This window comes from Mustela nigripes, chromosome 10 (assembly GCF_022355385.1).
Source record: "Mustela nigripes isolate SB6536 chromosome 10, MUSNIG.SB6536, whole genome shotgun sequence".
Lineage (NCBI taxonomy): Eukaryota > Metazoa > Chordata > Mammalia > Carnivora > Mustelidae > Mustela > Mustela nigripes.
The window spans coordinates 19,114,873-19,129,256 of record NC_081566.1 but is presented as its reverse complement, the minus strand read 5'-3'; the positions used below and the strand labels follow the sequence as shown (position 1 = coordinate 19,129,256).

Sequence of the window (14,384 nt, the reverse complement as noted above, 5' to 3'; positions counted from 1 at the left end):
GGGAATGCTCAACTGCTAAGAAAATGTTTGAGAAATCTCCCAGTTTAGCAGCTCATTAAGTTGCCAGTTAAGCCTGAGCAAGGCATTGGTCTGGGCCAGCTCCGGGCTCAGTTCACATCCCCCTGCACAGGAGGGGCTGGCCAGCGGGCGGGGCTGTGCCCTTCAGTCTGACAGGCACACCCACCCTCCCTGCACAGGGAGGCAGACAGGGGCGGATCCCCCAATTCAGGTATCTGCAGCCGCTACTCGCTACTCGATGAGGGCCTGGCTTTGAATCCTTACCCCAATCCTCGAGGGCCCAGAGGAAAATCTCCATTGTGTGGGGAAGCATCAGAGCAAGGCTCTGTACTAAGCACTTTGTTTATGAAACTCATCGAGCCCTTCTAATAACCCCACAAGAGAGTCACATCGTCATTTTTACAGGTGGGAAAAGTGGCACAGGAAGAAAACATCACTTTCCCAAAGCCCCGTACTCCTCCCGTTTTACAGAGGAGGAAACTGAGGGGTAGGAAGGTGTTTCAAGCCCACGTTTGATCTGATTTGGGATCTGAGTATGCGGCAGAGGCCAGTCTGCTGAGCTCCCTGAGCTACAGGCTCTGGAAATGACCAGTGAGGAATGAGTGTGAGAATGGAAACCGTGGGAAGCCTCTTTCTGGTTCTGTTAGGGTGGACCCCTGGGAGTGCTATCAGGACACCTGGCAGACCACGTGCAGCGTGCTGGAGCACCATCGGGACCTCATGAAGGTGAGCTGGGCCACGGCAGGGGGGCGGGTGCCCCCGAAACCAGGCAGGCCCAGTAAGAGTGCTGCTGGCCTACAGACCTGGTTCGGTTTCCGGCTTCTCGGGCAGCGGTGGGAGACCAGGTCCCCCAGCAGGAAGGAGAGCAGCCAGTTAAGGAGTCGGACTAGAGCCTGCCCCCCACCTTGCCCCCCTGCTCAATCTGACAGGGGCTGGTTTTCAACTTCTGACAGCAAACCCAGGGTGGGAGTGAGAACAGACTTCAGAAAGTGGGGAGGGAAGGAGACCTGGCCCGGGAAGGCGGAGCACAGAGGAGCATGGGGGAGAGTGAGGGGATGAGCATCTGGGGGCTCCACCCCCATCTATAATGGACTTGCCAGTCCCCTCACTCCAGCACTAGGTGCTGTGGCCGAGACCCCCTCACCGCTGCCACACGCTGTCCCTTTGTTCACTCTCATTGGTCCTCTCATGAGTTCCAAGGCAGGCAATGTTCTGGTCCTTTTTATATGAGTGGACAAAAGGAAGCCCAGAAGGGTACCTCGGTGGCTCAGTGGGTTAAAGCCTCTGCCTTTGGCTCAGGTCATGATGCCAGGGTCCTGGGATCGAGCCCCATATTGGGCTCTCTGCTTAGCAGGAAGACTGCCTCCCCACCCCTCTCTCTCTGCCTACTTGTGATCTTTGTCTGTCAAATAAATAAAATCTTTTTTAAAAAAAAGGAATCCCAGAGAGGTAAGCCAATCTACCTGAGGACACACAGCCATTGTTTTGTGTCTCCCCTGGATGGGAGCCCGTGGCTTGTGCTCAGGTTGCAGCCACTGAAGAGCTGGTGACCAGGTTATAACAAGAGCCATGCCCCCCAGCCCCACTGGCCAGAGTGTGAGGAAAGCATCCTTCCCAGACTGACAGCGGCCCCTCAATCTCGGCAGCGACGGCAGGAAGAGCAGAGCCACCGTAGCAAGAAGCCTGACTGCCCAAGACCAGAGTCAGCACCCTGACCCTGTCACGGTGCCCTTGTCAGCTGCAAGCGGCAGTCTGGACGGCACTGTTCCGACACAGGGGGCGCGGCTGCCCTTCTGTGTTTTGCATCAGTGGGTGTCAGCAACCGCTCCTTGGGGAGCCGTCGGCATCACACTCCACCAACGGGGCCAGCTCTGGGCTCCTGACCCTCCAGGAAGTCCAGAAGAAGAGGAAGAGGAAGAGGGCGGGCTCTAGCGAGCTGTTGCCTCATCTGCTAGGTTTGTCCCCCTTGGAACTGACACAGCGAACCTACCTTCCTTCCCTCTTCAGAATCCTTTACAGGCATCCGGAGTCTTTTCTGATCCCCTTGAAGGGACTCTGCCATTGAGGGGCACTCACCAGCTCCCTGTGCTGGTCTCAACCCCCGCAGTAATAGCAGGCATCCCCTCCTATCCTACAGTATCAGTCAGGAGAGGCTAAGATACGCTGTGTTAACAAACATCCTTAAAATCTTGGGGACTTCACAGCAGTTTATGCCTCACACTGAAAGACCTGCGGATCCCCTTACCCAAGAATCCAACACTGCCACTGGATGCAATCAGCAAGAGGTTCTTTATTGTTACACAGGTGCCTGCGGGTGGTCAGCAGCTCCTGCTAGCTGAGCACACCCGGCTGTGGTGGCGCCCGGGTTTTTATAAACAGATACAAACAAGTTTTGGGTGGGACGCAACTGATTGGTTGACAGTTAGAACTTTTGAAAAAGGCATACATGGAGTTTGCTGATTGGCTCTAAGGACCCACGCGCGGGAAGAGAGAGGCGGGAAGGGGGAACAAGCTGATTGGTTCTGAGGGCCTGCGCGCGGGAGGAGAGAGGCGGGAAAGGGGAACAAGAAGGGGGAAGGTAGGAATGCCATCATGGCGTCTCTATTATTTCTATAAGCCAAGCGGTTACAGAAGGGCAAAAGAGCGATTAATAAGCAATTAATAACCTAATTAATAACCTGGTCTATACCTAAAAGCCAGCGGTTTACAGAAAAGCAAACAAGCGGTTAGTTATCCTATCTATCTTCTAGGGGAGGAGTCTTTCAACACCACACATCAGCTGGGGGTCCGTGGGGGCCTGTGTGCCTTCTGATCACACGGCAGCCTCGGGCTCCGTGATGGAAAGGAGGAATCTGGGACCCTGCAGACGTGCTGGCGCCCTGCCTGTACCAGCCATGAAGTCTGCCCACTGTTTTCCTTCCAAACGCCTGGGCTTCCCGAACCCTCCTTCGATTACTCATGCCGGGAGGCGGGAGTCTGGGCCAGAGCAGCACAGCCAGGAGCTCAGCCCTTCCAGTGACACAGGCCGGTAGAGAATGTGAGTCCCCAGGACCCCTGCCTACAATGGCGGTGGGGGACACACCATCGCTCCTGTTCTACCATCAGGCCGGTGTTCCCGGCGTGGACGGCAGACCTGTTGGAGAGACTGAGGCAGGGCTTACTTAGAGGTGACCCGAGCCCATGCTTGGAAGGGTCTCTGCGAACGTGAGAGCCCGCGGAGGGGTGACGAGGGCAGAGTGGGGCACACAGCCAGCCCTTTTCTTCTCCACCTAGAACAAGTCCCCTGGGACCCGCCGTGCAGGCAGCGGGAGGAAGCATTTCCTCAGCTAAACGAGAATGTGGCGCTTCCGTTTCCGGAGGTGAAATAATGAAAAAGGAGGCAGGCCGGCCCTTCCCCTCCAGCAGCCACAAGCAGGCGGGGAAGAGCCTGTTGGGGGGCCTCGGCAGGCTCCCAGATGGGGCTGGCTGCTGCTGGGACCGTCCTGCGTCAAGAACATGACAGAGGGGACAGGTCACTCCACAGAACAAACGCTTGTCCTCTGGGGCTCAGAAGGCATCAGTGCCGCTCTCTGCCCTCTGTGTGGAAGACGGACCTTCCGGGGGTCACGAGGGCCACAGCAGCCCCGCAGCTTGGGGTTCTCTGGCAGCGGGACTCAGAAATCCAGAAAGAGGGGTGCATGGGGGTGAGATACTATCTGGAAAGGGACCTGCAGAAGCACCGGCCCTTGGAAAGCTGAAGGGATTCTGGAGCTCTCGCACCCACAGCAGGGAAGGGGGTGGGTATCTGGGTCAGCGGGGCAGGACGTGGCCTTATCAGCTCCATGAGTTCTGCGGCCCGAGGGAAGCAGCAGGCCAGATAATCCAGCACAATAGAATATACACGGAGAATATCCGTTTGGCTCTGGAATGTGCGTCCACACTGACAAGCAGGCGAAAGAGTGCCCAGCCCCCCGCCTCTTCCTGCCACACAAACACATCCCGCTCGCCTGGCCCCACTCTCAGCCTTGGCCTTGCCGTTGGCGTCCCTGGCCTGGAGAGGCGACAGGTGGTGATAGTGCCTGGTATTCGTATGACCTTTCCAAAGCGTACACAGCCCTTCTGCAGACACGACCTCGTGTGCGGCCCGTGCGGCGGGCAGGGAGGGCAGGAATGCACGTCACATGGGAGGTTACAACATCGGCGGCCAGGTGCCAGACTACAGCCCAGAAAGGCAGCCACCGGGCCTGTCCATGTCAAACTCCTGAGCTGAGGTTCAAGTGACGGTAACTGTCCAAGGTCACGCAGCCAGAGTGGGGCAGAGCTCAGACTTGAACCAGGGCAACACCACATGTCATGCCTTCCCATCACTGAGCTAGCGATCTGGCCTCCTGCTGGCCTCACACAGCCACGCCACGCCGCTGGGTCTAGAACCCGCCCCTGCCACCAGCTCAGCGCCCAGTGGCCTCCCCGGGATGGGTGAACAGATGAGCGGTTGACGATAACTAGGAATGCTCTTCATAAGTTATTTGGCTAATACCACTGACCTTGCACTTCTCCCTTCCCCCAGCGGGTGACTGGCTGTATCCTCTCCAACGTCAACACACCTTCCATGACGCCAGTGATCGGACAGCCCCAAAATGAGACCCCCCAGCCCATTTACCAGAACAGCAACGTGTCCAGCAAACCCACTGCAGGTAGGGGACCCTGGTGGGAGCTGCGGCTCTCAGACCTCAGAATCACCTGGACGCTGGTTAGAATCCAGACTGCTGGGCCCTCCCCCAGAATGTGACTCAGTAGGTCTGGGAGGGGGAGGAAAATTTGCACTTTTAACAAGGTGACACTGATGCTCTAGTCCTTAAAATAGAGCATCAAAGAGAAGCAGTCACAGTGAGAGAGAGACTGGGTTGGGGTCACAGTGAGAGAGAGACTGGGTTGATGGTGTGCATTTTTCTAATATTTATAATTATAAATTTATAATTAAAAATAATATTTACAAATTCTATTTATAATTGTCTTCCTGGGAATTAAAAATATGGAAGGCAGCATTTTTCTCTGCCTCTTCCAAGGGAGTTGACAGTCTTGCCCAAGGTCACACAGTGAAGACGTAGCAGGACTAGGAGTCAAACCCAGGCATCAGCATTCAGAATCCCAAACTCTCAGCCGCCTCTTCAGTGGCAGAAAGCGAGGGCTCCAACATTTACCCAACACCGAGTACTGTATGCCCATACAATGCCCAGTGCTTTACATGGATTCGCATTTTATGCCGTAATTCTGTGATATAGATATTATATTCCCATTTACAAGGAGAAAACTGAAATTCAGAGAGGGCAAGTGATTATCCTAAGGTCACACAGCTCAAAAGTGGAAGAGTCAGAGGTCATGTTCAGGACTATTCAATTCCAAGGTCCATATTTTTTCCAACATTTTTTTACCAACCCATTGCAAGAGGCGGATCCTGTTCATACTCTTCAAACCTAGAGACCATAAGCTATTAGATTATTAGTCTGTTCGAAACAGGGTAGTTCACAAGGAGCCAGAATTTCATAGTTTTCATATAGCTACATGTGGGGGCTCAGAAAGATTTTCTGGGTTAGAGCTCAGAGAGGACATCAAAAACCAGATCCCTCTCAGCCCAAGTAGGTGTCTGATTATGATCAAATCCATCTTCATGGGAAGGAATGAAGGGTAAGGCTCATATTTAAAAAGGAGCAAATAGCCCATATGTCTTTTAAACACGTAATATGAGCCAACTTATGGTGTGCAAACAAACCTGCGTAATGCCTATTTTTTTAAGTGGAGGAAAAGAAATAGTACACCCATGTGTTAGTGGTGGTTGTCTCCTGGGGTGGGATTACAGGTGCTTTTTATTTTCCTTTTTATATATTTTCCTCTTCTACATTTTCCGGTTTTTGACAGTATAATAAACACAAGCAGAAAACAGATTCCAGTCTGTGGCTCACGATGCTTGCGCCTTGGACTGTGAACGGGAAGGAATGTTTGCTGTCACATTTCTCTTCTTTCTCTCTACCCTCCTGCCTCCCACTACCCAACCCCTGCCCGCTCCAGGGCAACCCTATTGTTTAAGTGGCCCACAGGCCCGGCTGTAAGTGGTGAGTGGTTCTCTCCCTCTGTCCCTGTCTGTCTTGCTCTCTCTCATAGCCAAGATCTTGGGGAAGGTGGGAGAAAGTCTAAGCCGGATCTGCTGTGTCCGCCCACCAGTGGAGCGCTTCACCTTTGTGGGTAAGGAAGCAACGACCTTCTTTGCCGGTCCCGTCTCTTCCTTGTCCCCTCCCTTCATTCCTTCCGCAAACACCTCCCAGCACCTGCTGTGGGATGACAGTTGAAAGAGCAAGGTGGAGAGAAAACAAAGTAAACAGGAAAGTCCCCAGGCTTGCAGGGCAAGAGTCCCGAGGGTGTGACCCACCTAGCCTGCAGCTGCCTAGACCTTAGACCGCAGCATTGCTGTGCTGATTCCCCACCCCCACCCCTCCCACCCCGCCCCCACACACAGAATGAGGTCACATGCCTAAGAGTTTTCAGGGGCCCAGAATCCTTCCTCAGGTCCTCCCAGCTCTGGCAGTGTATGCACCCCTCCGATAGGCTACCAACACCCATGCTCCTTCCTTAATTCCCTGTTTCTGGTTGTTCCCTCGAGGACTCTATGGATGAGAATGTCCGAGTCGCTGCCTCCCAGTTCAAATCTGCAGAACTGCTGAAGGTCTAGACCTCATTCCTTTGATGCTTTGGGGCTGACTTCTGCCACTTCTGAGATTTCCAGTTTTCCAAAAGGAACTAAGAGGGGTAGCAGAGGAGGAAAGGAGACAGGGGACCAAGGTGGCAGGTCTGTGGTTTTGTGCACACCGTGAACCCCCGTGTCGGCACTGCTGAGGAGCACTCGAGAGCACGGTCCCAGCCTCTGTCTCTCTCGTCCTTCACGGGCTCTTGCTGTACCTGCCATCTCAATGCGCTCAGCTATGCTAGTTCTCTGAACCAGGCAGCCCCCTGGGGCTGCCTCCTGGTGATGCTGAGAGCCGTTTCTCTGTGTTTAGAGGACGTTGCTTTTGTGGACTACCTCCCACAAATACAGACAGAAACAGAAGGTGCTTAGCAGGAGCGTGTGTGTGTGTGTGTGTGTGTGTTCATGTATGTTCATCATCGGCTTCCCAGCGAAGCCGTGCGATTCTTTTAAGGCCCAGAAATGTGAATTCCCACCGTGCAGCACGAGGGGCTACGTCCTTTGCACTGTAGGCCGGATTTCTCTCCATCACTACTCAGATGCCCTCTGTGCAGGGAGGCAATGACCCCCCCCCATCCCGTGCGTTCCCACCCCCCTGCTCACACACTCCTGAGGAGGCCCCTGGCCGACAGTGTGCACAGGTGGCAGTCAGTCCGTTCCCTCACGCTTCTCCGTTCCCTCTCTCCTCCCTAGATGAGAATGCCAATCTGGGCACGGTGATGCGGTACGAAGAGATCGGTAAGTGGCCGGAAAAGCGGGGACACGCGGGGGCAGAGTTGGGCGGGGGGAGAGGCTTGGAGACCCTGTGTTGTGCTCGCAACAGTGCTGGCTCCCAGAACACCGGCTCCAGACTAGAGCAGATTCTCCGATATCTCCACCAGGCCAGTTCCTGGGAGGTAGGACTGGCCGGCTTGGCAGTGCTCCCGTTAGAGCCTCGTCTTTCTCATCCCAGACACGTGGAAGTTAAGCTTCTGCCGCAGCCCAAGACCTTTCTTTGGCCCAAGACACTGTGTGAGGCCGAGAAGCTTCCCCGTCTTCCTTATCTTCTTCCTTACTTCTGGGCTGGAGGGCAAGGAGGAGAGGAAGCCGAAAGCCACCTCCACAACCTCCCGCAGCCGGCAGCCGTGGGGTGGGCGGAGGCTAAGGCATCCCGGGACTGTGGGAGGAGGTGGACGGACCGTGGCTCCACCCACCAGTCGTGGGATGGGAAGGAGCTGACCCACCTGTGGAAATGAGCTCAGTCCTGTGGAACCCTGGGGAGCAAACCAGAAAACTGAGGTTCCAGGGTGGGTGAGAGACGGGAGTGTATGAAGCTGAGGAAGGGACAGATGGCTCAGAGTGGACCTGGAGTTGGTGCGGTACCAGGTGACAAGGAGGGTCAGTGACAACTGGCATGCTTGGAACGCTAGTGTGGGGGGCAGCCTGGTGTCCGGTGGACCCGCCCAGTCTGCCGTCCCAGCTGCGAAGGTGCCATCCCCAGGGCTGGGGGTGGGTGCTGTGGTCCTGGAGCATAGGACGATGCCGGGAGCCCCAGGGCCTCTGCCAGGAGGCCCGGCACATGTGACATCGATTCAAGGAGCCTCCCTGGGTCTAGGCTTCTGATCTGAGGAGCAGTGGTGTACCCGAGTTGACTCCTACTGGTTTGTCAGAACCCTGTCTAAGATTTTCAGGAAGTAAGCAAACTGGTTGTCAAATGTAGCCAATACTAAAAATTAAGTCATTTTAAACAACAATTAAATTCACTGTATTAACGACAAAGATCCTGAGTACTCAAAACTCGCTTCTGAGTTACTTTCCTGTATTTTTTTTTAAACTTTTTTTTTTTTAAAGATTTTATTTATTTATTTGACAGAGAGAAATCACAAGTAGTCGGAGAGGCAGGCAGAGAGAGAGAGAGGAGGAAGCAGGGTCCCCGCTGAGCAGAGAGCCCGATGCGGGACTCGATCCCAGGACCCTGAGATCATGACCTGAGCCGAAGGCAGCGGCTTACCCCACTGAGCCACCCAGGCGCCCCACTTTCCTGTATTTTAATGTCCTTTATTTCCCCACCCTTCACCGTCTGGAAGCCACAGAAAGCAGCAGCGTGGCTTCCTGGTTGCTCCCCCAAAACAGGGCAGAAGTATTTGGGTCCAGGTTCCCCAATTCCCAAGCACCCCAAGGGGGAGGAGAAGCAAGCCTTGAACTCCCACTTCCAGCAATTCTGCACCTGGCCAGGAATTGCATTTGCAACTGTATTCAATGAGTGTTTCTCTCGTTCCTTGTTCCCGAAAGCATTCACCGTGGCAAGCTTGTTTACCTTCCTGGCTCACTGGGCCAGTGCGGGAGGCCGTACCTGCGGGAGCGCCCCGCCCACAGGGAGGCCGAGCTAATGAGTGTTTGCACAATTTGCAGCAAGTTCCTTATCTCACTAGCCTGACCCCATCTTACTCTTCTTTCCAAGAAAGGGAAGCTGGGCGGCCACAGCTGTCAGGATCCATTCCGGGCCTGGTGTGGTCCTGGTGGTGTGGCCTCAGAGGGCAGTGGGAACTGGAAATGGCCCCGGGGGTCCTGGACTTCACAGAGCCTGGCTTCCTGGGAGGGGTGTGGGGCGGGACAGTGTGGATTCTACCTCCTGGCCCTGGATCCTCGGAAGAGGGTGAACCCGGGTGGGAGGTGGAGCGCAGAGGAGGTGAAAGGAAGCTGCCTTGCTTCCCGACTGTGTGCTAGGGGCCCTCTGGCTCATTAGTCCCCTTTTTGAAATCCCCTTGCACCTTGCAAGAAGGAAAACGCCTTGTTCTAGCTCAGCTAGCGCCTATGGCTCCATTTCCATGTTCTTAAACCAAGCCACTCTTGGGGGCTGCCAGCGAGCAAAGGCTCTGGGAGCTGGAAATGCTTGCCTTAGTCTCCGGCAACAAACCAGGAGAGATCGCTGCTGCCCTCCAGCGGCCATGCATGGGATCCCAGGCTCTGCCGGGGCCTCTGGGCTGTGACAAATGCCTCAGTTCTGGTCCTGTAAGAAAAGGCGGACACCCCACTTTTTAACTTTCTGTGCTTTGGCTTAAAAAAAAAAAAAAAAACCACTGTATTCAAGGGAGTTCCTTACTCAAGAATAGAAAAGAGTTATTTTCATGGCTATCGAGCAGGCTTTCTCAACTGTGGGCTATTGACATTTGGAAATAAACAATTCTGTGTCTTGGAGGCTGCCACATGTCTCCTAGGACGTTCCCCAGCATTTTTGTCCTCCGAGCACAGATGCCAGGAGCACATGCCATCCCCCTGGTCTTAGCACCCAGAGATGTCTCCAGGCACTGTCTAATTCAGGGTCTGCCGACACAGAGAAATCCAAGGGCCAGCACAGCCTCTGGACAGTGGCACCTGACCGAAATTTTAGGCAATCTGAGTTACAGTACAGAGTTACAGGCAATCTCTTTCCACAGAACGAGGACACTTGGAGCCCTGGGTGGTTCCAAGTGGGAGGTGGGGAGCCGTAGAATCCCAGGAGGGAGCCCAGTGTGGCTCCTCTCAGCCATTGGGAGACTGGTTTCTCCCCACAGATGCGGAGTTGGGACAGAAGTCCCATGGCATAACTTGAAAGGAGGGAGACACCACTTCCCCCAGGGCCCCCCAGACTGCAAACAGAAAGGCCATGATGGCCCCAGCAGAGCCATCCCAGATGGCCTAGAAGGCTCTTAGACCACTCTCCTGCATGGCCTCTGCGGGCAACTTGTCTGTTGTTCACGTACTCGGTACGTCCCGAGCACCTACTGTGTGCAGGTCATTCTGCCAGGCCAGGGGCTAGAAGGTTAAATTAAGGTCCCTGCCCCTGAGCAGATGTTTGGGCTACAGAATGGCATGGGGGCGGCAGGGGGGAGGGGGGGGAGAAGCTGCAGGAATATTTAGGAGCAAAGGACCCAGGGCTCCACGGGGCTCCCTGAGGACGGGCTACGGGTGGGACAGATACTGACACTGTCGTCAGCCCAGTGGCCTGCCTTTTCTGAACCATCTGAAGAGTTCCACAGCAGGGACAAGGTCACCGTCTGAATCCTGGTCAGGTTCCCCAAGTGAACTGTGGCGTCTCAGGTAGGCCGACCTAACGGCCGCATTTCAGCCTCGGTGCAGGGTGGCAGTGGTCTCTGGAAGTGGTCTCGGGGCAGGGCCATCCCTCCCATTTTGGAAAAGATGCCCACAGCCACAGCCTCTCGCTGGAGGGCCCAGGATGCCTGGGAACCAGACGTTCCACACCTGGCAGGTGTCCCTCCCCGTGTGGTTTGGAGAATCCCAGGATCCCCCCCCCCCCCCCCCCCCGCCACTGCTCCGGTTTAGTAAGTCAGTCAGTCCTTTTTGAAGGGGCTTCTCTGGGGTGATGCAGAGTGGGCATGGGGAAGGAAGGAAAACAAAGGACAAGCAGGACATGCACCTGGGAGGGGGGGCGGGGGGGCTCAACTCCGCTTCTCAGGCTCCTTGCTGAGGACAGTGGCCTGGTAAAGAAAGGACATCCAGTGAACTCAGTGACTGCATGGAGACACTGTGTCCCCCCAGACCCTTCATCATGTCCGCATTTGTGATAAAGGACAAAGCGTGGATAATGCACGGCAACAGAGGAGCCGAGCTCTGTTAGCACCTGACCTTGATATGGAGCAGGAGAGAGAGCCCCACAGACCTTAGACAAGCCACATGGCTGGCTCCATCTCTCTCGGGATGAGCAGCCCTCCCGGCTTAGCAGGGAATGACCTCTGTCCCAGGAAACCCTCAGTACCAGGCAAACCAAGACCCGCCCAGCCCTGCATGAGAAACTCCTCCCACAGGGGCATAAGAGTGGTCTGTAGATGACCCAGCCAGGCAAAGTTGTCTACACTGCACACACCACGGTGCAGGGGAGCCTGGTGGAGCTGGGTGCTGGAGGCCCAGAAATGAGAGGCTTCTGTATTTATCAGGGGCGAGGCTGAGAGTTGAATGTTTTCCAGGCCTCCACTCACCCCTGTGCCAACTCTGTCCCCCTCCCCAGAGCTGCGGATCTTGCTGCTGTGTGGCAGTGACCTGCTGGAATCCTTCTGCATCCCCGGGCTCTGGAACGAGGCGGATGTGAGTAACAAGGCTCCTACAGCACTGCACACAGGTGCCTGGGAAAGATGGGGAGGGGGCACCTGGGTTCGGCCTCTGCTCTCCCCTCCCCCCACAACCTCCCCTCCCCAACCCAAGGGCCCATCTCCTAGGAGCTCCCACCGATCCCAAGCTTTGGCTCTGACTGCAGTTTTATACTCAGTTCCCCCTTGGGTTTGCTCCTGGAAAGCCCCTGGGGAAGAAAGCAATCTGAGTCAGAGGATACCTTCTCCGAGTAGTACCTGGAATGATTGTGTGTGGCGGAGGCAGAGACAGTGGGTAGGGGAGGGATTAAGAAAAAACCCAGCGGCCTTTTGAGATTGTGGTTTGTTTTCCTTTGATTCCTTTTGAAGAGGTAGTAAATACCACCCTAGAATTCCCTCAACAAGAACAAAGGGTCAGTAGGGGAGGCATTTGTGGCAGAAGGTCAGTACAATCCGTCTAGCAATTGACTGGGGATAGAAACAGGAAGTTAAACTTACACCACTTAGAAGCTCAGTGGACATCTTTTATTGCCAGATCTGGTGGTGATGGTCTTAAACCCGCTCATTCACAGGTTCCTCACCCTTGGTCTGTAAGTTCATTCTTGCTCTTTCATTAATTTAGTCATTGCACTCATTCATTCCAGCCTGCGCCATTGCTAGTTCCCAATTCCATAGCCCCCCACTTTTAAAAAAGATTTTTATTTATTTGAGCAAAAGAGTGAGCAAGAGAGAGGCAGAGAAAGAAGCAGACCCCCTGCTGAGCTGAGCGGGGGGGGGGGGGGGGGGGGGGGGGGGGGGGGGGGGGGGGGGACCGGATGTGGGGCTCTGTCTCAGGCCCTGGGATCATGACACGCGCCAAAGGCAATCGCTTAACCAACTGAGCCACCCAGGCCCCCCACCCACCGCCCCAGTTCCACAGTCCTATGCAAGTTGGGTTCTCAAGAAAGTAATTCCAAACCTAGTACTTTTTTTTTAATTAACTTGCTGTGAGACCCCAAACAAATCACTCAATGGTCTGGGCCTCAGTTTATTTCCAGTTTTTTGAGATATAATTGATATGTAACACGGTATTCGTTTAAGGTGTACATTGCAATAATTTGAGATCTGTATATATTGCAAAATATTATCACAAGTTTAGTTAACATCCCATAGTACAACTTGGTTGTGCTTTAAAAAATCTATAGTATGTTATCTATCACATTCTGACATTTACAAAAATAGGCAATACAGTCCCCCAAGTGTCAGGCAGCAGGACATGTACATAGGAAATTTTTTCAGGTACATGTATGTACGTTTCTGGAGAGAGAGAGAGAGAACCTTCAGGATCAGATTCCAGATTCCAGCTCTATTCGAACACAGCTCATGACAAAAACTATTTTGAGCCTCAGTTTATCCCATCTCTAAAATGGGTGTAATAATAGTGCCTACCTCATAGGATGTGGGGGAAATTAAATGAGATGGTGTATATGAAGTGCCCAGCCTAGTACCCGACACACAGTTATATACAACAAACGTTCATAAGCGAATTTACCTAAACAGACTCACAGACATACACAGAGATATTCTAGGTGAAGGTGAGTGCTCACACGCTGTGGGAGGACCAGGAGGGGAGGTGGACCCAGAGGTGAATTATACTGTGTAGGCCTTTGACCTCTACCCCTGGACCTTGTCTTGCATGTGACATTCTAAAGCTCCTTTCAGTTCTGGATGAATTGGCTTAATTGACCTTTACTTTCCTCTCTCCTTCACACAGTGCTGTGAATGTAAACAGTAAGACGGCCAAAGTTGTGTTCCAGATCTCGGCAGAGCTCTTTCAAGAATCTAGGCAAATCGGGGTTGGGGGCCGCTGGGGGCGGGGAGGGGACACATCCCACTCACAGGCCCAGAGAGTCCTGGAAGGATGAAGTCAGCCCCTGGGGCGGCAGCCTGGAGGGCCACTCACAGGAGCAGGGAATCCCTAGGGCCCCCTCTTAGGGGCCCACCCAGGCTCTCTGGAGCCTGAAACTTAGAGCATTTGGGGCCCTGGAAGCACGGCCAGTCCCTCTCTGTTCCTCCCGGTTAGATTGCCGACCTCAGGTCCTCCGACTTCTCGCCAAAATGGCCACTCTTGCTGTTGTCAGATCTGACCTTTGAAGACCAAGAAGAGGAGCCCCAGGTCTCTCCTCTTCCTGTTGGGCTCTGGTGTTGAAACAACAGCACAGGTTAAGACAAAAAATTAGAGCAACCAATAGCTGTTGATTTACTGGGACTGACAGTGAAGGGAGAGCAAGACCTCATGAGTGCTCCCCCTTGGTTGGTTACTCTGAAGACCCAGAGCGCCCCGCCTGGCTCCTCAGGGAGCACGCCAAGGGGGTCGGACTCTCCTGTCGGGGGTAAGAATTCCAGTTCCCAGCACAGGCAGCAGGGGTTTGGGTAGAGCAGAGGCTCAAAGCTCACTCCAAAAGGCTCTCCGAAGTGTAGGTAGGGCTCTGCTGCCCCATCCCCACTCAGTCAGTTGCTCTGGCCCCTGATTTAACCCACAGCCAATCTGTGGGTCCTTAGAATCATGGCCCCTGAGGTGGGGGGGGGATCAAGGATCTCTTTCCTTA

The 14,384-nt window shown here is 54.3% G+C and overlaps 1 protein-coding gene across 2 annotated transcripts in view; it reads left to right on the top strand.

Moving 5' to 3' along the window:
* The window catches only part of NMNAT2 (nicotinamide nucleotide adenylyltransferase 2), a 153,892-nt gene that overhangs the window by 122,370 nt on the left and 17,138 nt on the right, over positions 1-14,384 (top strand). For both annotated transcript variants that reach the window (XM_059412742.1, XM_059412743.1), the window contains exons 4-8: positions 666-744; positions 4,565-4,691; positions 6,157-6,237; positions 7,427-7,471; positions 11,718-11,794. In XM_059412742.1, the coding sequence (XP_059268725.1) occupies positions 666-744; positions 4,565-4,691; positions 6,157-6,237; positions 7,427-7,471; positions 11,718-11,794 (409 nt within the window). The remainder of the gene's footprint in view (positions 1-665; positions 745-4,564; positions 4,692-6,156; positions 6,238-7,426; positions 7,472-11,717; positions 11,795-14,384) is intronic.